Source organism: Elephas maximus, chromosome 13 (genome assembly GCF_024166365.1).
Source record: "Elephas maximus indicus isolate mEleMax1 chromosome 13, mEleMax1 primary haplotype, whole genome shotgun sequence".
Lineage (NCBI taxonomy): Eukaryota > Metazoa > Chordata > Mammalia > Proboscidea > Elephantidae > Elephas > Elephas maximus.
Window position 1 is genome coordinate 74803106 of NC_064831.1, and position 24326 is coordinate 74827431.

Below are 24326 nucleotides of genomic sequence, written 5' to 3' on the forward strand. Positions count from 1 at the left end.
CTCCAGGGCTAGAGCATGTTGGATGAGCCTGACCAGGATGATAAAGGGTCTACAAATGATAATGTATGAGGAATAATTGAAAGGACTGAGGTTATTTAATGTCGAAACAAAATTTAGAGAGAACACAGACAGAATTGTAGACTCTCAGAAGCTCAACCTCTCATCCAGTGTAGAAATTCATTCACGTGTTCTATTAACGGAGGGACCTGGGTACAGTGGTTAAGAACTTGGCTGTTAACCAAAAGGTCAGCAGTTCGAATCTACCAGCCACTCCATGGAAACCCTATGAGGCAGTTTTACTCTGTCCTATAGGGTGGCTATGAGTCGGAGTTGACCTGATGGCAACAGACTTGGGTTTTTTTTTTTGTCTGATGAACATTTTGTCTGCATTATTAAAAAAAAAAAATTCCTGAAAAGTGCAAGAGGGATTCAGTTTACCCTGTTTGGCACCAGGAGAGCTGAACTAGGCAGTGGATATCTGCTTAATATGAGGAAGAATTTTATAACAATGAAAAATTTCTAAAAAATATCCTGCTTTGGGAAAACCACGTTGCGGAAGCTTTCAAGCATAAACTTTCATAACAGTTTAATGGAAGATTATGGTCTAAGCTAAATATTTTCTCAAGTTATTTAAAAACAATTTTTATTTTCATTTCTTATGTTATTAAATGCTATTTTTATTTTGAATGACCTGGTAATATTCCATTATTTATTTTTTCTGACATGGATAAAGAAGTTGGAGGAAAAAACTCCAGTAAAATAAATCATGATTTGAAAGCAAGTAAAAAACTTTTTTGAGGTCCTCCATTCTTCGGGACCCTCTGGTAGATAGAACTAGAAAAGATGCGAAAATATAACCCAGCCAGAGTGCTTACAGATTCATTGGATAGACAGGCCATAAACATATGAAAAATTGTATAACACCAGAGAATGAAAGATCCAATGTCACAGGCAATATGTGATTGCCAAGAAAATGATGTGAACAGTTAACGTGTGAGAGTTTAAATGAGGGGAAGATTGTTTTATGGCTGGGTTTTGCAAGATAAGCTGGAATTTTATGGGAGAGATGGAAAAGCATAGCTTTATATATACACGTACTTGTCTAATTACGTTGTGCTTCTTTAGAGTTGGGACTGTCTTTTTTACTGCTGGATATCCAACAGCACCTTTTACCACAGTATTTTTCATAGAGTAGATTTTCAGGATTAGTTCAGATGAATTTGTGCAAATTTGTACAGGGTTGTGGTAGTTAGGAGAATTTCAGTATTGTGGAGATAAAAGCTTGGAGTAATAAAAAAAAAAAATTTTTTTTTCTTTCACTATTTTGTTGTAATTGAGGCCAGGACTGTGGTCTTAAAGCAAGCAGAAGAAACAGTTCAGCACAAATTTGTATCAGTTATAGGAAACCCTGGTGGTATAGTGGTTAAGTGCTATGGCTGCTAACCAAAAAGCTGGCAGTTCAGAGCTACCAGGCCCCCCTTGGGAATCATCTCAGCGACTGCTATGGGGGATATAAAGATAAATCAGAAAAAGATTCCCCCCTCAGGTATATAGATAATTGTATTATGAGGTAAAGAGATACAAAGTGCCCTAGGAATGCTTAGAGGAAGTTTGGAGGAAGAAGAGATTATCTCCTGTGGTAAATCATGGAAGAGTTCATGGAGGAGGTGAGTTTTGAAGGTAGCATTCGAACTGGCAGAGATAGGTGAAGCTGATCAAAAGTTTCTCCAAACCATTTTTTTTTTTTTTCTTAGCAGGCATCTGCATGTCTAGCTTCCGATATAGTGGCTTGAGATTTTTTTGGCCCTGACAAATTCAGTTCACCCTATTTCACATGTCCATCTTGATCTCTTCCCTTTGTAACAATGGGAGAAAAAAATTTCCTCCTAAAGATCACCCCTATCTATCTGTACTCTGGATGCTACTCCTTGTTTTCTCAGGTCCTTATTCCAATGTTTTTCTTCTAATTATAATTTGCACTTTTTCTATGAGCTCTTTCTACTTAGCACATAAATATCCTCACCCATTCAAGATACACTCCCTCAAGCCTGTTCCCTCCTCTGATTATTGCCCCTCTTTTTTCCTTCAGGGAAAGCGTGTCTTTACTCCCTATATCCACTTCTTTATCTTAACTTACGTGGTTGTAACTATGTGCCCTCCTTCTCCCCACTGAAATTTCTCTAGCTCAGGTCACCATTGTCCTAATTGCTATGTCCAGTGGAGAATTTTCAGTACTTAATCACGGCAGCATAGGATGCTCTAGGCCATTCACTTTGTGAACTTTTCTTCCTCTTAACTGGGTACATGTATATTTAATTTTTGAATTTTGACCTGTGTAAATATATTGCTTGTTCAAGGGGGGAAAATTCAAGTTGTGCCTCCTCTAAGAACCTTACCTAGACACCAACTCTTACCCAGGTCTGAGTTAGATGTTCCTTTCTTGTGTTTCCATGGTTCCTTCTGTGTATCTTCAGTATAGTTTTCCTCAATGCGTTGTAAGCGTCTTATATACTTTTCTCTTGCGTACTATACTGTGAGCCTTATACTCACTGTGAGGTCAAGGACTGTGTCCTTAATGAGTATCATAGTTAGCTCCTTCTCCTAATGTGTTCACTAAGTATTAGATTTGAAAATTAAATTTTTGGCATATACCTGCCGTTCAGACTCTCCCTGTTTCACTGGGAATCTAGCAGGTGCCATAGGAGGCAATGACTCACGGAATTCGTTTTGCAAAGAAATATGTACCTGTCATCTGCCTTGGAGAGGGCTCTTAGCAGTGTCTTTCCTCAAGAGCTCTTGACTAAGTTGTAGCTGCTGAAACTTAGCTATCGTCTAGGTTTCACTCAGTTTCAAGATTTTTTTCGTTTAGCGTAGAAGGGTGGCTAGATAGATGGCTAAACAAACAAAAAAACCCAAACCCATTCCAACTAACAGCAACTCTGTAGCACAGATTTGAACTGCCCCATAGGATTTCCAAACAGCAGCTGCTAGATCTGAACTGGTGACCTTTCGGTTAGCAGTGGAGTTCTTAACCACTGTACCACCAGGGCTCCAGACAGATGGCTAGAACATGGTAATGTTTCACCTGGCTCTGGATATGAAGACCTGGTGGGGGCGTAAGTAGTTAATCCTATTTGGTAAGTTTACCAAGGAGCCCTGGCGGTGCAATGGTTAAGTGTTTGGCTGTTAACCAAAAAGTTGGTGGTTCAGATGCACCCAGCGGCTCCATGGGAGAAGGACCTAGCAATTTTTCCGTAAAGATTACTGCCTAGAAAACCCTATGGGGCAGTTCTACTCTATCACATGGGGTCACTGTGAATTGAAAATCGACTTGACGGCACCTAATAACAGCAGATGGTGCTCAGATATATGTTTAGTGGTTTAGCAGAATCCTAATTGTGGGAAGAACAGCCAAACTTGGAAGCTTTTTAGTGGAGAGTAATCCTAGCGTGTGGGGCCCTTTGCTGTGCAAGGAGGGTGTGGTACCAGAGGAGTTGTTCTTGGAGGAACCGAATCTCAATGCTTTGGAGTAGTCAGTTCCGGCATTGGTATGTTCCCCTTCTGTATTGCACAGAGCTGGGAAACCACTGAAGTCATGTGCTCTGCAGAACTTGTTCAACTGGTTTCTTCTTCACAGACCCCTAATTCAGATTCCAACCCTGATTTTTTTCTACATATGTTCTTGGTCTGGGCTTGTTTTAAGGCTTACCACAGTAGAGTTCTGGTATAGTCATTTCTTTGTCTTGCTGAGTGGTGGAGTGTGTAGGGCCAAGTATTTACTCCCTTTGAAAAATGTTATCAGTAGGAACAAGGTAGACTGGTGTTATGCAAGTTACTAAGCAAGTACTGAGCGTCAGACTCTAGAAGTAGGTTTATTTCTGGGAATCTATATGCCCTGGCCCTGGTAGGAGCCCGGGTGGTACAATGGTTAAGAACTTGGCTCTAATCAAAAGGTCTGCAGTTCGAATCCATGAGCTGCTCCTTGGAAACCCTATGAGGCAGTTCTACTGTATCCTATAGGGTCGCTATGAGTCGGAATCAACTCGATGTTAACGGGTTTGGTTTTATATGTCTCACACATATTACATAGATACATACACAGCTATATTGCTACCATTATTTAGAGTCTACTAGTCCTTGAATGGAAACCCTGGTGGTGTAGTGGTTAAGTGGTACGGCTGCTAACCAAATGGTCAGCAGTTCAAATCCGCCAGGTGCTCCTTGGAAACTATGGGGAAGTTCTACTCTGTCCTGTAGGGTCGCTATGAATTGGAATCGACGGCACTGGGTTTTTGGGAGTCCTTGGAAGAAAGGCCTGGAGATCTACTTCTGATAAATTGGCTGTTGAAAACTCTATGGAGCACAGTTCTACTCTGATAGTTCTACCCTGATGTACGTGGGGTCACCGTGAGTTGGAATTGGCTCCATGGCAACTGGTTACTGGTTAGTGCTTGGTATACATTGTCTCAGTTAATCCTCACAGAACCTTACGAGGATAGATACTGTTCTTAATCCTGTTTTACAGACAGGAAACAGAAGTTCAGGGAGGTTAAATAGCATGTCATTCTTGCTCATTCTTACTTCCTTCCCTCTTCTCAAGGAAGAAGTGGGTATGTTCCTTTCCATGGCTCGCTGCCACCAATACTCTTCAGAACCTTGCTTTCTTTTGTTGTTCTTTCTTTCTTACATCTTTAGTTCCACCTTTGCTCATTCTTTTCTTGCAGATTGCAAACGAGTTTCTTCCTCAATCTTAAAAAAAAAAAGACACCTTCCCCCAACCTGCCACTATCTCAGGCTAACTCTTTGTCCTAGTCTCCCAATTTCTCCTCTTCCCTTCTTAAACTTCTTGAAAAACAAATCTACATTTGCGGTCTCTACTTCCCCATGTCAGTTACTTTTCTAGTTATTGTAACGTGACCCCTGCCTCACCACTCCACTGAGACTTCTCTTGTAGGGGTTGCAGGTGCCCACCTTCATTATTTGCCACATCCTTTTCATTTCCACCCATCTCTTTACAGCACTGAAGTTGGTGGCCAGCTTCCTGAAATCGTTTCTCTCCTTAATAGCCATTATGTGAGTCTCTGCTGGTTCTCATTCTGCCAGTGACTGTCTTTCTCTGTAATATTCACCTCCTAAAAATGTTGGTGTCCTCTGAGGCACAGTCGACTTCTTTGTGTTTTTCTCCATAATCTGTTTCTCTGGTGAGTTCATTCAATCCCATGGTGCCATTTTTCAAATCTGCGTCTCTAACCTGAACCTTTCTCATGAGTTTCAGACTTGAATTTCCAACTGCCTGCAGGATTTCACTACCTGGATGTCTCACTGACATTTCAAGCAGAACATGTTTCAAGCATGAATTTATCATCCTCTCCTGCTTCTCCTCCTGGTGTCCCCAGTCTTATTTATGGCATCATCTTTTATATTCAGCCATCCGTGCCAGTACTCACCAAATCATCTTTCAAAAAATAAAACAAAAGTTTTTCCTTTTTCATGTTGTAGAAGTTTCTGTAAGTTTACTGTAGATGGTCCATGTTGCTATATTCTTCTGTAGCAGTGTGTGAGAACGTGCCATTCTCCCCGACACTGGGCAGTAAGAAGTTGCTATCGTTCTTTTTGATCTTTGCCTGTCTGATAGATAAAAATGGGATGATATTGTTACTTTAATTTGCATTTCTTTGATTAGCAATGAGGCTAAGAATTTTTCATGTAATTACTGGCCATTTATATTCATTTGTGAATTATTTGTTTCTAGCCCATTTTTCTCCTGGGGTGTTTGTCATTTTGTTGAATATATACAGGTTCCCCCGCTCTTCAAACGTTTGCCTTCTGCCAGTTTGCTTTTATGAAAGACCTACATTAGTGCCTGTTTTGCTAACTGAAAGAAATCTGAAGAGATTTTTGCTTTTGCGAAAATAGCATTCCTGTATGTAAACAGCTGGTTTGGGGGCATGTGTGCCCAGCTGACGGTGGACTCAGTAGGCGAAAACCAGATTGGTGATGCTAGGTGAGAGCCAGTCCCCCGTAATCATCTTGGTAACCCCAGAGGTGCAGTTGTCCAGAACTAGAAGTGTGAAGTGCCCGAAGGGGGTGGCAGGTCTGGGTCAAGGTCCAGGGCGCTGCAGTCCAGCCAGCGGGGCTAAGGGAAGCCTGGTCAGAAACCCAAGGAGCTCCTCCCTCAACACCACTCTCTCCCCCTTGCCTTCCTTATTGCCATCCCCTTCTCCTCCTCTTATTTGGCTCCTCATCCTCCGAGGGGAAGGTGGCAGTGGCTGCTGCCTCCTTGCCCTGTGGCCCTGGGTACATTCCACTGGTTTGGGTGTCCCACCCTGCCGGGACCATCCTCCACAGCTCTCACCCAGGTTTTATGTGTTGTTTGCTAGGTTATTCTTTTGGTCTGGGAATGCTCAAAACAATTTTTCTTTATAAATTAATGGTAATTACTTTTTCACTTTATGCCACTTTGGCTTTTAGAAAGTTTGAGCTTTCACAGGAATGCTCTACTTTCGGACAGCAGGGGAAACATATATACACACATGTATAAAATACATAAAATATTAAATACTTTTTATGTAGCCAGTTTATCTTTTCTCTTGTGGTTTCTGTGTCTGTAGTCATGTTCGGAGAGGCCTTTTCCATTCCAAGATTATACAGCTATTCATCTATATTTTTCCTATCTTAAAAAAAAAAATCTCTAATCCATTTGGTGGCTAATGTTAGTTATAAAATGTGAGATCAGGAGCCAGCTTTGTCCTCTCTCCCCTGCCCTCAGTTGTCTGTGGAACCTTCATTTCCCTCCCAGTGCTTTGACTCCTGTCTCCCACCCATCTAATAGATTGTCAAATCCAGTCAATTTCACCTTCCTAATCTCTCATCATTTCTCCTTCCATTCCGTGCCATTGTCCTAGTTAAAGACATTGTTATCTCTGCCCTGGATTTTGGAAATAGTTGCCTAATATTTCTTCCTTGAATCCGTCCCCCATGCTGCAGTCTTCGTTCCCCTTCTAAGTCTCAGATCTGACCAGGCCACTCTAGTATTTGAAAGCCCCCCGTGATTCCCATTGCCTGCAGACTAAAACGCCAACACCTTTAGCAGGACATATATGGCCTTTTGTAGCCTGGCCTTTTTCTAGATACATCTCCAGCTACCCCTCCACCACAGTATTATGTCATTCTCTGAATTTGTTGTTTGTTTTCATGCTTTTTTGCCCTTTATGCTATTTCGCCATTTTTCACCCTTCCAAATACAGTACATGTAACAAAAAGCCTAGTTCAAATATCATCTCCAACTGGAGCTAGTTGTTTAAGCATCTGTTTCTAGGGAGTGATTTCCTTGAAGGTAGGGACTGCTATTCAGCAGATATTGTGCTGTTGAAAGTGTTACAGAGAGTAGTCAGTCAGAAATGTTTCTGGAATGAGAATGTGGCTGTTAGGGTGAATATGTAAGTTTTTGAAAATTGATTTGAAATATGTACAAAACTTTATGTTAAAAAGTAGACTAAATCTGAAAGGTATGTAAGAGTTATTTACATAATATTATAAAAATTATTATAAAATTATATAACAGACAGGCTTTTGTATAAGCACTCTTTTTTCACACTATTTGAAAGGGTTGACTTTACTAGTGTTTAGTACTTAATACACCCCCTCTCTTGGTGCTTGATAGAATAAGGGTTGATAGTGAGGTACTGTGGTGTGGGATGGTTTCGAAGTCCAGCTTTTGTGAGTGAGTGTTCAGTAGGTGGTAGTTCTTTTTGAAGGAGGCAGCATAATGTAGCAATTAAGAGTATGGGCTTTAGAATCACCATCAACTTGGGTGAAGACTTAGCTTATCCACTTACTAGCTGTGTAATCTTGGGCAGGTTACTTTGCTTTTTGGGCCCATGGTTTCCTCATCTGTAAAATAGAAACAATTATAGTACTTACCTTATGGGTTTGTTACAAGCATCTAGAGAGATAATGTATGTAAAATATTTAGCTTAGTATTTCCCACCTGGTGTTAGGTATTATTTTTGAGTTAGGTTTGCTCAAGCTTTTCTGGGGTTAATTGGGGAGGAGGAACTTAAAAGTTAACATCCCTTCTTGTGAGAGGTAGGACTAAGAAGTCCACTCTCTGCTTTCTTCAGCTCTCGTAAGAAATATAAGACAAAGCTTCGCTACTATGCGGTTTGTGGTTGGGGCTGGGAGTCCTGATCACATGCAAGGCGTGCTGATGTCACCACTTGATGTGATGTTCTTAGAACTTTTAAAAAAATGTTGCAAGTTAAACATTTGTATTTGTTTGCTAATGAAGAAAAAAACCATATTGTTACCACGTGATTTTCTGAAGCATAGACCTGACCAGGTCACCCCCTCTTAAAATCCTTCAGTGTTCTTCATGTTGTTGTCGTATGCTGTTGAGTGGATTTTTGACTCTTAGTTATCCCATGTGACAGAGTAGAACTGCCCCCATAGGGTTTCCTAGGCTGTAATTTTTACAGTAGCAGATTTCCAGGTCTTTCTCACACAGAGTGGCTGGGTGAGTTTAAACTGCCAACCCTTCTGTTGTGTCAAGGAGCCCTGGGAGAGCAGTGGTTAAATGCTTGGCTGCTAACCAAAAGGTCAATGATTCAAATCCACCATTTGCTCCCCAGGAGGAAAGACCTGGCAGTCTTCTTCCCTAAAGATTATCCCTTGCCGTGGATTTGATTCTGACTCATGGTTACCCTATAGGGCAGAGTAGAAGTACCTGGGTAGTTCTCTAGGGTTGCTATGAGTTGGAACCCACTCGAGGGCAAGGATTAACCCGGGTTAAGGATTTACAGGTTCCAATAGGGCTCCTTAGTGTTCCTCATAACTAGGATAAAGATTTCTTAGCGTGACAAACAAGGCCTTGCTTGATCCAGCCTGACTTTTCCATCTTCACCTCCCAATGTTCCCCTTGTACTTTACCTTCCAGCAGTGGCATCACTGAGCTACTCCCTAACACGCCTGTTTTCTCATGCCTCCCTGCCTTTTTACATGACGTTTCTTCTGGGAGACCCCTGCCTTAGTCATTTGGTAAATTGCTTTTCATTCTTCAAAACCCATTAGTATATGTAGATGATGTGAAGCTGGAAGAGATGTTAATATTTTGGGTAAACAGAATTAGGATCCCAAAAGATGTGGACTTTAGGAACAGTAGGCTGAATCTAACATTCAGAAATGTAATAGGAATGCATGCAAATAATGGTTTTAATGTGGGATTGTAGAGATATGGCCTAAACCAAACCCAAACCTACTGCTGTCAAGTGGATTCCGACTCATCTGTAGGACAGAGTAGAACTGTCCCATAAGGTTCCTAAGGCTGTAAATCTTTACAGAAGCTGACTGCCACATCTTTCTCCCACGGAGCAGCTGGTGGATTTGAACTGCTATCCTTTTGGTTAGCAGCCAAGTGCTTTAACCACTGCACCAGCAGGGCTCCTAGAGATATGGTCTAGCAGCTGCATATTTGGAAAATATTAAGGGTTTCTGTTGATTGGAAAGTGTAATATGTCTTATAAAATATGTAATAAGGGCTTTGTGGTTACAGAGTGTTCAGAAGGAAAAAAGTGCTAGTCCTGTTCTATTTCAGGTTAGTCAGACCATACCTGGAACATAGTGTTCGGTTGGAGAATGACCAGACATGAACAGCCAAAATATGAGGGGCTGGGAATCATGTCTGAGCTACCAGTAATACTAGTTCACGTTTTGAGTGCTTCCTCTGTGCCAGGCGCTCTTCTTCGAACATCACGTGTATTACCTCTTTTAATCCTCACAACCATCCTGTGAGGTAGATTCTGTTCTTTCATTTTATGAAGAGTACTTGAAGGAACTGGAATCATTTTACCTATAGAAGTATCAGCGTGTGACTTATCAGATGAGGTGAGAGGCAGAAAGGCACAAATATTTTTTGAATAACCAGCCAGCCAAGCACAGTGCTAGGTACTTCACCTACAGTCTTATTCTCAAGGTATTATTACCCCCTTTTAACAAATGAAAAACTGGTTAAGTGATTTGCTGTCACAATAAGTGCCAGAGACAGGATATAAATTCAGGTCCATAGCCAGTGCTGTTCACATTATACGTTTTTTTTCCCGCATAATTAATACTTTAAACAATGCTGTTCTCTTGCTCCACAAGTCTCCTCAGAGTGCTAATGGGGAACTGATGCCGGCCCAGTAAAAACTTTCTGGCCAGTAGAATCCAGAAATGAAATGGGTTATGTCATGGATTGAATTGTGTCCCCCCAAAATTCATGTGTATCAATTTGGCGAGGCCATGATTCCCAGTATTGTGTGATTGTCCACCATTTTGTCATCTGATGTGATTTTCCTGTGTGTTGTAAATCCTACCTCTATGAAGTTAATGAGGTGGAATAGGCAGCAGTTGTGTTAATGAGGCAGGACTCAATCTACAGGAGCCAATTTCTTTTGAGATATAAAAGACAGAAGGGAGCAGAGAGACAGGGGGACCACATACTACCAAGAAAGCAGTAACGGAAGCAGAATGTGTCTTTTGGACCTGGGGTTCTTGTGTGGAGAAGTTCCTAGTCCAGGGGAAGATTGATGACAGGGACCTTCCTTCAGAACTGACAGAGAAAACCTTTCCCTGGAGTTGATGCCCTGACTTCTAGTCTACTAGTCTGTGAGAGAATAAACTTCTGTTTGCTAAAGCCGTTCACTTGTGGTATTTCTGTTACAGCAGCACTAGATGACTAAGACAGGTTACCTCGAATGTTTGATTCCTTGTAGGTGGCAGTGTTCAAGCTCAGCCTGTGTCATGATGTGACTTAGATGTTTTGGGAGCATTCAGGCATTTAAGTAGCGAGTGAGTATGAGGTGGAAGGGGAGTGGAGGAGTTGGAGTGAACTAGATCTTTAATGAACCTTCCAACCTTGACATTCTGTGAATATTGCTATAACATTGTTAAACATGAAAAGAATTGGTAAAAATTGTGTTGGCCAGTAATTTTTCTTTTGGGCATAGATTTATTGTAAAAGGTATTTTTAAAGCTAAATTAAAGATTAAGTTTTATAAGAAAGCTTTGTGTGTGAGCTGAGAATCAGTGGTGGACTTACAGTTAACGTCAAGTACTTAAAACCCTATTAAATGGACAGAACATGGAAAGATACTAGCCTTCTCCCTGCAATGAATATATGAAGTTTTGCCTTGTTTAGATAGCCTTGAGGAGTTCAGTCCTGATAGGCTGGGGTGGGGTGGTAAGAAGCAACCACAGTGGTATAGTGGTGAGAGGGCAAGGTGGGGAGCAGGGGGAGAGAAGATCCTAAACTAGGATTCCAGGTCCTATTAGTCACCCTTTGCTGCTAGCTAGCAGGTGACCTTGACTAAGCCTCATTTTTCATTTGCAAAATGAGGGGATTGTGCAAATAGGTACAGCCTTTAAGGAAGCTACTGGGCAGTTAAAAAAAAAACAAAACCCTAAAATGCTTAGGACTTTTAATTTTGAAATTGTACTTCTAAGGACCTCTCCTTAGAAAATAAATTTAAACACAGATGAACATTGTATACAAAGATGTTTCTTGCAGTATTGTTTAATGGTTGAAAACAGAAATGACACAAATGTCAAACACAGATGACTGATTAATCATTTGATAGGATTTTTATGTAACTTGAAGTTTTCTGAAACAATATAATCACATGGAAAATATTCATAAAATGTTGGGAAAAAGATAGTTACAAGATGCAAAACTGTGTGTGTGTATATATACGTAATAATTATGAAAAGTCAGTATAAGACCAACCATGCATAGAAACAGGATGAAAAGAAAAGGAATGAACTTGTTAATTAATTTAAACTATGAGATAATAGTGGGGGGAGGGTTAAATAACTTTTCTTTCTCTTTAGTTTTAGTTTAAATTTGCTTTAATGGATATATGTTATATTAAAAAACAAACAAACAAAAACAAAGGGAATTTTCCTAAAAGATCATTGGGTTCTTGACTTTTGCATTTGTGATTCTGTGATTTAGTGGTGGGAGGGAATCTCAGATGGACTGTAGAAGAAGAGGGCAGAAAGGAGGGTTTGTTACGTCTTCTTGGAATTAAAGTCTAAACTTTTAACATTAAAAATTATAGTAACATACCACCCTCCTTAACTCGCCTAAAGTTTCAAAGTCTTTATTTAATTTATTTGTTCTTACCAACGAACCAGGTGATACTCTATTGTGTAACAGAGCTTAGAATGGAAGGGCAGCTTTGGGTTTTGGGCAGTTGTTTAGAAACACAGTTCTGTGTTTTGCCTTCACCATATCACAGTTGGCATTTCTTCTGGGCTGACACTTGTGTGATGTGCAAAGGATTTTACCCCACTGTAGAAACTTGGAGCCCTGGTGGCGCACTGATTAAGAGCTGGGCTGCAAACCAAACAGTTGGCTGTTGGAATCCACCAGCCGCTCCTTGGAAACCCTATGGGGGTAGTTCTGCTCTGTCCTATAGGGGGTCACTATGAGTTGGAATCGACTCAATGGCAACAGGTATAGAAACTTCTAAGTCTAGTCATTAATCAGGAATGTTTTATAATAATTGGACAAGGGAAGGCAAAAATAAGGGATTGTGGGAGGTGCCACTCTGGTCACTCCTTTGATTTTGATATCGTAATCTCAGAAAAGAGGAGGGCCCAAACACCTTGTTACTGGCTCTGATTCAAGGCAGAAGCATCCACTGTGTTCTTTACCTATGTAGTGTTCCCCTTTGTGTTCACTTTGTTTTGAGAAGAAATTTTTTTTCTTCATACTGTTACCTGCTACCCCAAACCACTGCCATCGCTGGAGGGCTGTTTTTGACTTAGGCTAGAGTTGCTCTAGGTTTGTCCCTGTTAATGAGAACCCAAGTCAGACTGTCTCCTGAGACTTTGGGTTGCCAGGAGTTGTTTGCCTGAAAGAGTTTATCCATATCCCTTTTTATCAGTAAAGTAGTGGAGGGATGATGATATGAGCTGTGTTCCTGGACTACAGCTTATATTCCATAAGAACCACCACCTTTCTTTTCCACGATGCCCTTCTGGTCTTTGGGCTCTTGCAGAGCTTACAGTTTGAATTTTGTGTCTGTCATAAATTAGTGTCTAATTCGGTTACTATAGCAACTCTTCTGGAAAACTATTTGTTTCTCTCTCTTTTTTCCTTCTCTGACATGTAAGTTCTACTGCCTGAAAGAAAAGCCAGAGGAAAAGCTTGTTATTACTGCGTATAGGAAACAACCAGGAAGTTATCTGGCCCTTCCATACATCCATCCAGCATTTATTTAAGTACCTATTATGTGTCAGAGAGTGTGCTAACTGCTTTAAACATGGAATAGATTTGAAGATGAGATTGACCAATCTATAGAACTTGAAAAAACAGGTGGTTCTACTCTGTCTTATAGGTAGCTGTGAGTAGGAATTGATTCGATGGCAACAGGTATAGAAGCTTCTAAGTCTAGTAATTAATCAGGAATGTTTTATAATAATTGGACAAGGGAAGGCAAAGATAAGGGATTGTGGGAGGTGCTACTCTGGTGCCTCCTTTGTATCAGTAAGCATTATAAATGTTTCATTCTTACGTGGATCTGTTTGGCCAGTAGACCCAGTTTTTACTTTAGTCTGTTGCATCTTTAAAGTTTTTTCGTTTGGCCTTTCAAAGATTGATCACTTTGGGGAAACATAGTGTTTTAGGCAACATTTAGTGTTTTGGGAATTTTTTTTCCGTTAAGGTAAAGAATGTGGGAATTACATCAGCCTTTAAAATTTGAACAGGATAATTTTAATTCAGGGATTCATAACCTGAGTTTAAATCAGGAAAGAATGAAATCTCTGAAATTATATGTAAAATTTAAGAATATGTACATTTTTCTAGGGAAGGGCCTATATAGCTTTCCTCAGATTTTCGGACGTTTTTATGTCTCAAAAAATGGTTAAAAACCATTGGCTTAAATGATTTTTAGTAATCTACATTTCTGTTGGTGGAAAAGATATGCAACTAAACTTTTCTTTGTTTTATCTTAGACATCTCTGAAATCTCATGAGCAGTACTTGAGGGAAGAAATACAGTTTTTACTTTCTTACCCCTTTACAACCGCCTTTCCCACTTCTAAAAAAAAAGAAAACCCAAAACACTTAACTCATTTACTGCTTCCATCGGCATTGACTTCACTATTTTGCCTGGGATAATTGACTTTGTTTTAGTAACCCAAGACAGTCTTTTTTTTTTTTTTTTTTTTTGCCCCAAACAATCTTAAAACCTGAGCCTAGAAATTTAGTGTGTGTTCTCAAGTCTGAAAGTGGAAGATAACTTCACAAAAGATTGAAACTTCTGAGCAGTCGAAATGGTGGGTTCAGTTACAAAAGGGTTTTCTTTGAGTTCTTAAGGAGCAGCTTAAGGACTGAGGAGAAGATTCTGAGATTCCTGGGACAGCCAGGATCTGTGGAGCCAGCTGGCCCTGTGGCTGCACAGAGGAAAGTGGGGTAGAGAAGAATGTAGAATACATGCTTAGTAACCTTCCCAGTCTGAGAGCTGACTGGGCCAGAGCAAGGACACGTGTACAGTTGGATCCTGAAAGAGTGTTGCTTATGTTCAACTTAAACTTCCCCAAGGAATATGGCAGTTAAGCTTAAAATCTCTAAGAAAGAGTTCAGATTTCCCCCGTCTTTCTCAAGTCTGATCTCCTTTTGTGCAGGTGGATGGAAGCGTGCCTAGGGGAAGACCTGCCTCCCACCACAGAACTGGAGGAGGGGCTTAGGAATGGGGTCTACCTTGCCAAACTAGGAAACTTCTTTTCTCCCAAAGTGGTGTCCCTGAAGAAAATCTACGACCGAGAGCAGACCAGATACAAGGTGAGCCCTTTCTTATGCTGAGATTTCTGTAAACTTGAGAGAGGTTGGCATACTTTATTCTGTATAACAGCTATTGAGAAACACTTGTGAGGTGTGTTTATTCTAACAAAACAATAGCCTTTATAATGCCTGATAAAAAAGATAGCGTGGAGAAAATAGTGTAAAGACAAGATATAGCAGGAAAAGAACTTCAGCTGTCTGTATTTCTGGTAGAATTCTTATGACAATGTATCTAGAAATTTTTATGGTTTTTGATGAATTTCTTAGAAGGCAGAGGAGGTAACCAGAGGAATTACTACTTTAAATCTAATTTTAACCAAGAACCGAGATTTGTTGGCAAATTGGAGGCAGTAGAAACTTTTGGAGAAAAGACCACTCTGTGAGATTAGAATTCAAGGTAAAATGGGGAAAGCTATCCAATTTCAGAAAATTGAGATAAGTGAAAGAGTTTGATTCTTGTGGCCCAAGGCCCTTGAAAAGAAGGCCACTTAACTGATTGGGATGTTGACAATGACTAAATTCTGTTGTCTACAGAGCCCCCCTAGAGAGCTTTTTTTTTCAATGAACTCTGATTTGAAAAAAGATGAGTATAAAAGATAATAGAGGACTCTGTAACCAAGAGCAAATGGAAGAGTGGTCACCTGTAAGAATCGGGCCAAAGCTCGGAATGAGTTAAGGCTGAAGTCAGGGTCAAAAGAAATTTTTACGCTTTCTGTTTAAATTCGGGGAAGAACATGGAAGATCCTAAGCCAAAATTAACATTCTAAATAGAATAATTTTATAATTAAGAAGCAAAGACTTATATGTCGAGTTTTAAATAAGAGGTTGGTATGGATTGAATTGTGCTCTCCAAAAATGTGTGTTAACTTGGCTAGTCCATGATTGTATGATTGTTCACCATTTTGTTATCTAATGTGATTTTCCTGTGTGTTGTAAATCTTATCTCCATAATGGAATTAGTGGGAGTTATGTTATGAGGCAGGACTCAATCTACAAGATCAGGTTGGTTTTAAGCCAGAGAGACATGGGGACCTCATGCCACCAAGAAATGAGAGCTAGGAGAAGAGCACATCCTTTGGATGCTGGGTTCCTGCCCTGGGAAGCTCCTGGATCAGGGCAAGATTGATGTCAAGGACCTTCCTCCAGGGCTGACAGAAAGTCTTCTGGAGCTGACACCGTGTATTTGGACTTCTAGCCTACTGGACTGCGAGAGAACAAATTTTTCTTTGTTAAAGCCATCTGCTTGTGGCTTTTCTGTTACAGCAGCACTAGATGACTAAGAGCCTATTCCTTTTTTTTTTTTTTAAATTTATGTATATTTTTTATTGTGCTTTAGATGAAGGTTTACAGAGCAAATTAGTTTCTTATTAAACAATTAATACACATGTTGTTTTGTGACATTGGTTGCCAACTCCATAACATGCCAATACTCTCCCCTTCTCGACCTCGAGTTTCCCATCACCAGCTTTCCTGTCCTCTTCTGCCTTCTTGTCCTTGCCCCTGGGCTGGTGTGCCTGTTTAGTCTCATTTTGTTTTATGGGTCTGTCTAATCTTAGACTGAAGGGTGAATCTCAGGAGTGACCAGTACTGAGTTAAAATGATGTCTGGGGGCCATACCCTCAGGGTTTCTCCAGTCTCTGTCAGACCAGTAAGTCTTGTCTTTTTTTTTTTTTGTGAGTTAGAATTTTGTTCTACATTTTTCTTCAGCTCTTAGAGATTATTCTGAAGACAACTTTTGAGTTTTTCTGTGGAGAGTTTACAAAATGTGTGACAATCTAGAATAGAGACTTTGCCGTGAACAACAAAGAAAAAAGAAATCCTAACCCTCTTGAGAATAAATCTTGCTCAAAAATAGTAGACATAGAAGTTTAAAAAACCCCTTTTGTCTTCAAGTTGATTCTGACTCAGTGTGTGATGTATGAGAGCCCTGAGGCATGTATTTAATAATATCTATCGTCGTGAGCATCTTCTACCTGCTAGGTACTACACTGAGAACTTTATGTATATTAGTTTATTTAATCCTCACAACAAACGTACGAAGTAGGTGTTACTATTCAATTATGCTCTTGAGGAACCTGTACCAGGACAAATAGGGAGTCATTCAAACAGAACAAAGGGATACTGCGTGGTTTAAAATCAGAAAAGGTGTGTCAGGGTTGTATCCTTTGTGCTTATGCAATCTGTATGCTGAGCAAGTAACTTGAGAAGCTGGACTATATGAGGAAGAACGGGGCATTAGGATTAGAGGAAGACTCATTAACCTGTGATACGCAGATGATGCAACCTTGATTGCTGAAAGTGAAGAGGACTTAATCATTTACTGATGAAGATCAAAGACTATAGCCTTCAGTATGGATTATACCTCAACATAAAGAAAACAAAAACCTCACAACTGGACCGATAAGCAACGTCGTGATAAATGGAGAAAAGGTTGACGTTGTCAAGGGTTTCATTTTACATGGATCCACAATCAACCCCCATGGAGGCAGCAGTCAAGAAATTAAATGATGTAATGATTGGGCAGATGTGCCGCAAAAGACCTCTTTAAACTGTTAAAAGGCAAAGATGTCACCTCGAGGACTAAAGTATGCCTGACCCAGAACCAAAAACTACTGCTGTCAATTTGATTTCGACTCATAGTGACTCTATTAGACATAGAGAACTGCTCCATAGGGTTTCCAAGGCTGTAAATCTTTATGGAAGCAGACTGCCACATCTTTCTCCCAAGGAGCAGCTGGTGGGTTTGAACTGCTGACCTTTAGGTTGGCAGCTGAGCACTTTAACCACTGCACCATCAGGGCTTCTTCAGAGATGCCCCAAACCATGGTATTTTCAGTTGCCTCATATGCATGTGAAAGCTGAACAATGAATAAGGAAAACCAAAGAAGAATTGATGCATTTGAATTGTGTTGTTAGTGAAGAATATTGACTACGCGATGGACTGCCAAAAGAATGAACAAATTTGTCTTGTTAGAAGCGAGGATGGGGAGACTTTGTCTCATATACTTTGGACATGTTATCAGGAGGGACTAGTCCCTGGAGAAGGACATCATGCTTGGTAAAGGATCAGTGAAAAAGAGGAAGGCCCTCACTGAGATGGAGTGATGCAGTGGCTGCAACAAATGGGCTCAAGCATAGCAATGATTGCAAGGACTGGGCAGTGTTTTGTTCTGTTGTACAAAGGGTTGCTTTGAGTTGGAACCTACTTGACGGCACTTAACACAACAGGTGTTACAGGTGAGGAAACTCAGAAGAGTGAAGTGACTTTCCCAGTGTTACCAGTGAATGGCTGAGCCAGGAGCTGTGTCCAAGTCAATTTAATTCCAAAGACCATGCTCTCTCAAGCATATCACACACAGGAAGATTTCACCAGATGGTTCCTAAGGAGCTGAGATGTGAGTTTGGCTTCTTGGGATTGGAAGGTGAACATAAAATGATATAGAGCGACCTTAAATTTAAGGTCTAGGGAACTTTTAGAGAGAGTTTTTATTTAGTTATTTGCTGTACTGTAGCCAAAAATGCCTAATGTCCTTTTGTTTGTTTTAGGCAACTGGCCTCCACTTTAGACACACTGATAACGTGATTCAGTGGCTGAACGCCATGGGTGAGATTGGATTGCCGAAGGTAATTTATGCGATATTCATAGTTCTGGCTTAATTCTTGCTGTTTTGGCAAAATAACCCCATTCTACTTGTCAAATTATTCTCAGTTGGAATCTTTGGTGATTTTTTTTTTTTTCTTAAATACTAAATGATCTCTTTCTTCTGCATGATTTAAGAAATCATTTTGTTCTTTTTCTTTTATAGTCCTTATCCCTGCTTCACCTCACCCTAGATAATTTCTCTGTGATATCATTTACTTTTACTACATCAAATGATAGACTTACATTGAAGTTTTTTTTCTCTTTTAGATACAATTCACATGCCACAAAATTCACTCTTTTAAAGAATATAATTTGGTGTTTTTTATTTATTCACAAAGTTGTTACATTGAAGTTTGGCTTTAGAAAATGTAAGGAACTCTTTCAGAAATACCCTCTCCCAGCTTCAGAATAGCAAACCTATAGGGAGTACCGAGGATCATTCATTTCATATTTCAGATTATAGGAGCAATGTAATGACACTTGCTTCCTATGTATGGTTTTGGTGATGGCTATAGTTTTAATATGGGGATGTGCATCTCTGAGAGTTTTGCTCAGGAATTTAGCTGCTTTTAGTGAAATTGCTCTCTAGCTGCCCATCCCTGCCTGGACTCTATAAAGGCCATACTTTATTGTCACTCTTAGAGACATGGACATCTTTTTTTTTTTTTTTTAAAGTCATTTCCTTTGACCTAGGAATTCTACTTTTAGGAATTTGTCCAAAAGAAATATTAAGACAAACATAAAAAGATACATAGGTAAAGATTTTTCAGCATTGCTTATGATGGAGAAAATTGATAGCCAGCTAGTTTATTCTTCAGTAGGGCCAGTAATTGTATTATAAACACAAAAGCAGCCATTAAAAAGGATGATGACAATGTATATTGACAAAGGCAGTTGTGAGGTATTAAATGAAAAAAGCAGATTAAGATTATAAGAGTTTGTGATCTGACTAAGGTGAGATCACTAAAAATAAAATGAGTGTTCTTGGGAAAATCTGTAAGGAGATAAAGTTTTCATTTCTGTGCGATGGGATTAAGAGGTGATTTTTATTTTCTTTATACTTTCCTGTATAAATTTATACTAAATTTTTATAACCAAAGAAAGATCTATATAAAAAAAAAGTGTGGATTATCAGAAAGAGGCTAAAACTACTTGGAAATGAATTTATTTGGTGTTGAGCATAGTGCTGAACTCATTCTTTCATAAATATATGTTGAACTGAGTTAAATCCAAAGCCAAGTCTTGGCAGAAGACTGGCTCATGTCCTCTTTTTTTCAGAGCAAAGTGCTGAAGTTCTCTTCTTTGTCCTGGTTTGTTTGAGAATCAGGCCCTACAAACGTCCTGAAATGCAGTACATCAAGTTCTTACAGCTACTTGGCCTTTCTGTGTACCTGCGATTTCCTGTACCTGTTTTTTTTATACAGTATGCCCAGTGGGCAATGACAGTTTAACCTCTTTTGAATACTAAGAGCTTTGCTAATCTTTGTCATTGCTAGTAGTGTTATTACTACAAAATGCTTTTTTAAATGATTTAATTTTATTACCTTTTTTTGTTTACGAACAGTAGTTCATTGAGCTGAACCACAATTGCAGCATACATAAAATTCCTCGACAACTTTCAGGGAGGGACAATGTGGATATCAACCTCGAAATGGCCACCCTACATGATTTAGGTCTAGAAAACTTCTGAGTTATGTGGACTAAAGACACTTAGCCTAAGATTGTTGCCCTATGATATAAGATATGTAATTGACAATACTTATGTGCTGTTTATTGGGTTGTCTCCCTAATCTCTTTATATGGTACATATAGGCTAATTGTAGAAACTTAATGCAATAATTTTTTTGGTTCTTATCTTTTTTTGGCTATAATAATTGGTTCTCTTGGGCCACCTCTTCCTTGACATATTTTCTTTTTTTTAATTGATTTTAACCTGTTCAACTAGTTCTTTGTTTTCTTCAACTGTTCTACTTTTCATACCCTGTTATTGTTAGGGGCCGTGGAGTGGGTTCCAACTCATAGCTACCCTGTGTGGTGGGCATTTCCTAAAATGTAATCCCTAGTTTTAACTGCTTCTCCCCATTCTCATTCAGCTATTCTGAAGATGTTCTGTTATAAGATAAACACAGTACCTTCATTTGGCCGCTGGACATTTCTTCTTGGATAGCTTGTTATCATCTAGAATTTTTCATATATAAAACTAGACCTACCTTTTCCCCTAAGTGAACTTGCCCTCTTCTGTAATAAATGGTACCATGTTGCCATTTCCCCAGTCATCTGGTCTCAAAACTTGGAGTTACCTTGGACTGCTAAGTGGAGTCATTCCCAAGCCTTCTCCATTTATTTGAAATCTCTCTCTTATCCTTCCACTGCTGAAACAGCCGTCCAGCCTGCCTTCCCAGTTCCAATTTCTTCATTATCCAATATACCCCTGTGTCCTGCCTCAGTCAGATATTCCTAATGCTGTTTTTATGCTTGGCTCTAAAGCTAGGATACTTCTCTGTGGCCTGCATATCAAGCTCAAACTTGTTTGACTGTCACAGTTGGCATGATCTGATTCTATCTTACTTACCCTACCTTGTTTTTTATTTTATTTTATTAACTTTTATTAAGCTTCAGGTGAACATTTACAAATCCAGTCAGTCTGTCACATATAAGTTTACATACATCTTACTCCGTACTCCCACTTGCTCTCCCCCTATTGAGTCAGCCCTTTCAGTCTCTCCTTTCGTGACAATTTTGCCGGCTTCCCTCTCTCTCTATCCTCCCATCCCCCCTCCAGACAAGAGTCGCCAACACACTCTCAAGTGACCACCTGATATAATTAGCTCACTCTTCATCAGCATCTCTCTCCCACCCGCTGACCAGTCCCTTTGATGTCTGATGAGTTGTCTTCCGGGATGGTTCCCGTCCTGTGCCAACAGAAGGTCTGGGGAGCATGGCCGCCGGGATTCCTCTAGTCTGAGTCAGACCATTAAGTATGGTCTTTTTATGAGAATTTGGGGTCTGCATCCCACTGATCTCCTGCTCCCTCAGGAGTTGTCTGTTGTGCTCCCTGTCAGGGCAGTCATCGATTGTGGCCGGGCACCAACTAGTTCTTCTGGTCTCAGGATGATGTAGGTCTCTGGTTCATGTGGCCCTTTCTGTCTCTTGGGCTCTTAGTTGTCGTGTGACCTTGGTGTTCTTCATTTTCCTTTGCTCCAGGTGGGTTGAGACCAATTGCTGCATCTTAGATGGCCGCTTGTCAGCCTTTAAGACCCCAGGCGCCACATTTCAAAGTGGGATGCAGAATATTTTCATAATAGAATTATTTTGCCCATTGACTTAGAAGTCCCCTCAAACCATGTTCCCCAGACCCCCGCCCCTGCTCCGCTGACCTTTGAAGCATTCATTTTATCCCGGAAACTTCTTTGCTTTCAGTCCAGTCCAATTGAGCTGACCTTCCATGTATTGAGTGTTGTCTTTCCCTTCACCCAAAGCAGTTCTTATCTACTGATTAATCAATAAAAAACCCTCTCCCTCCCTCCCTCCCTCCCTCCCTCCCTCCCCCCTTCGTAACCACAAAAGTATGTGTTCTTCTCAGTTTTTACTATTTCTCAAGATCTTATAATAGTGGTCTTATACAATATTTGTCCTTTTGCCTCTGACTCATTTCGCTCAGCATAATGCCTTCCAGGTTCCTCCATGTTATGAAATGTTTCACAAATTCGTCACTGTTCTTTATCGATGCGTAGTATTCCATTGTGTGAATATACCACAATTTATTTACCCATTCATCCGTTGATGGACACCTTGGTTGCTTCCAGCTTTTTGCTATTGTAAACAGAGCTGCAGTAAACATGGGTGTGCATATATCTGTTTGTGTGAAGGCTCTTGTATCTCTAGGGTATATTCCAAGGAGTGGGATTTCTGGGTTGTATGGTAGTTCTATTTCTAACTGTTTAAGATAACGCCAGATAGATTTCCAAAAGTGGTTGTACCATTTTACATTCCCACCAGCAGTGTATAAGAGTTCCAATCTCTCCGCAGCCTCTCCAACATTTATTATTTTGTGTTTTTTGGATTAATGCCAGCCTTGTTGGTGTGAGATGGAGTCTCATCGTAGTAGTTTTAATTTGCATTTCTCTAATGGCTAATGATCGAGAGCATTTTCTCATGTATCTGTTGGTTGCCTGAATATCTTCTTTAGTGAAATGTGTGTTCATATCCTTTGCCCACTTCTTGATTGGGTTGTTTGTCTTTTTGTGGTTGAGTTTTGACAGAATCATGTAGATTTTAGAGATCAGGCGCTGGCCTGAGATGTCATAGCTGAAAATTCTTTCCCAGTCTGTAGGTGGTCTTTTTACTCTTTTGGTGAAGTCTTTAGATGAGCATAGGTGTTTGATTTTTAGGAGCTCCCAGTTATCGGGTTTCTCTTCATCATTTTTGGTAATGTTTTGTATTCTGTTTATGCCTTGTATTAGGGCTCCTAGGGTTGTCCCTATTTTTTCTTCCATGATCTTTATCGTTTTAGTCTTTATGTTTAGGTATTTGATCCACTTGGAGTTAGTTTTTGTGCATGGTGTGAGGTATGGGTCCTGTTTCCTACCTTGTTTTTTAATTACTTTCCTAAAATATATTCTATACTTTTATAAGGCTTGTCTCCCTAGTATGTTACAAATGCATCATGATTATTCCAGCTTTATTTATTCTTGCTATTTCTCTGGTTTGGGAGACCTTTTTTCTTGCTCTTTATCATGGCTTTCTCATTTCTTTTATTTAGGATTTCACAGCCTAGGTTCCCAGCTTTTTTTTTTTTTTTTCTTCTTTAAACCCAGTAGACCTTAAAATCTGATACTCTTTTTGGAGAAGGGTGGCTTGCTGTAACCAGGATTTTTATCTTTTAGCAGAAGACATTTTAATCTCTGGTGATGGGCATATAGAGTTTGAAAAAGTATCAGAAAAAGATGATTCTGATGCATTCCATTCCGGGGGTGGGGGAGGGGCAAGACAATTCTTCCTAGTAGAGAGCAATAGATATTGTGGGAAAAACAAGCATATAAACAATTAAACACAGTGGGATAAGTGCTTTAGTAGAGTTAGATACAGAGCAAGGCAAGACTCTTCTCATGGCCTTTATTGTTCATCCCGATTCTTCTAATCACCTGGCAATTCAGTGTTCCACTTCTGTAGTCCACTATTACCCCTTATTTCCCTAAATTACGGATTGAGTTGTATGGTGCCATGTTACTGTGAGACTAGGTTTTGAAATTCAAGGCTATTTGCAATCTAAATCTACTCTGTTCCTATCCTATCTCATTCATCAATTATAGAGCTCCTTCCATGCTCTGGTCTTGGCATTGAGGATACAGCAATGAACAAGATAGACCTGGTCTCTGCCTTCATGTGGCTTATAGTCTAATGGAGTAGTCACCCATAATAATGCAAGTAATTAATTATGGGAGTGCTACCAAGGAAAAGTACCTGTCTCCCACTTGCCTCATACTTGCTCTGTTCTAGCTACTTCATCCATTTATCTTCCTGTTTCCTCTAAGCAGTAGAATACATTTTAATACTTTATACTTTTTTAAGTGTATAGATCAAGTGATTTGCATAAAGTACTTAGTAAATGTTTGTTGTTGAGTTACTACTCAACCTAAACATGATAGATAGTAGCTAGGAAAATTGTAGTTCTTCAAGGTCTTATACACTTGCCAGTGATTTAAACTGGACTGTTGCTTGGTTTTCATTTGTCTGTGTCTGGGTCTGAAGTAACTAAATCACCTTCACACACCTAATGAAAGCCAGTGGGTTGACCAAATAGTGCTTTTCCGAGTACTGCTTTTCAGTCTGTAACATTTTATTCCTTCAAGTACTT

At 39.8% G+C, this 24326-nt stretch overlaps 1 protein-coding gene across 3 annotated transcripts in view; it reads left to right on the top strand.

The window, feature by feature from the left end:
• Nucleotides 1–24326, top strand: part of IQGAP1 (IQ motif containing GTPase activating protein 1) — a 105334-nt gene that overhangs the window by 17260 nt on the left and 63748 nt on the right. For 2 of the 3 annotated variants that reach the window (XM_049905599.1, XM_049905600.1), the window contains 2 exons: nt 14670–14826; nt 18373–18450. In XM_049905599.1, the coding sequence (XP_049761556.1) occupies nt 14670–14826; nt 18373–18450 (235 nt within the window). Of the gene's footprint in view, nt 1–14669; nt 14827–16174; nt 18222–18372; nt 18451–24326 lie in introns of those variants that run through there. The other variant, XM_049905601.1, reaches the window with a different exon arrangement.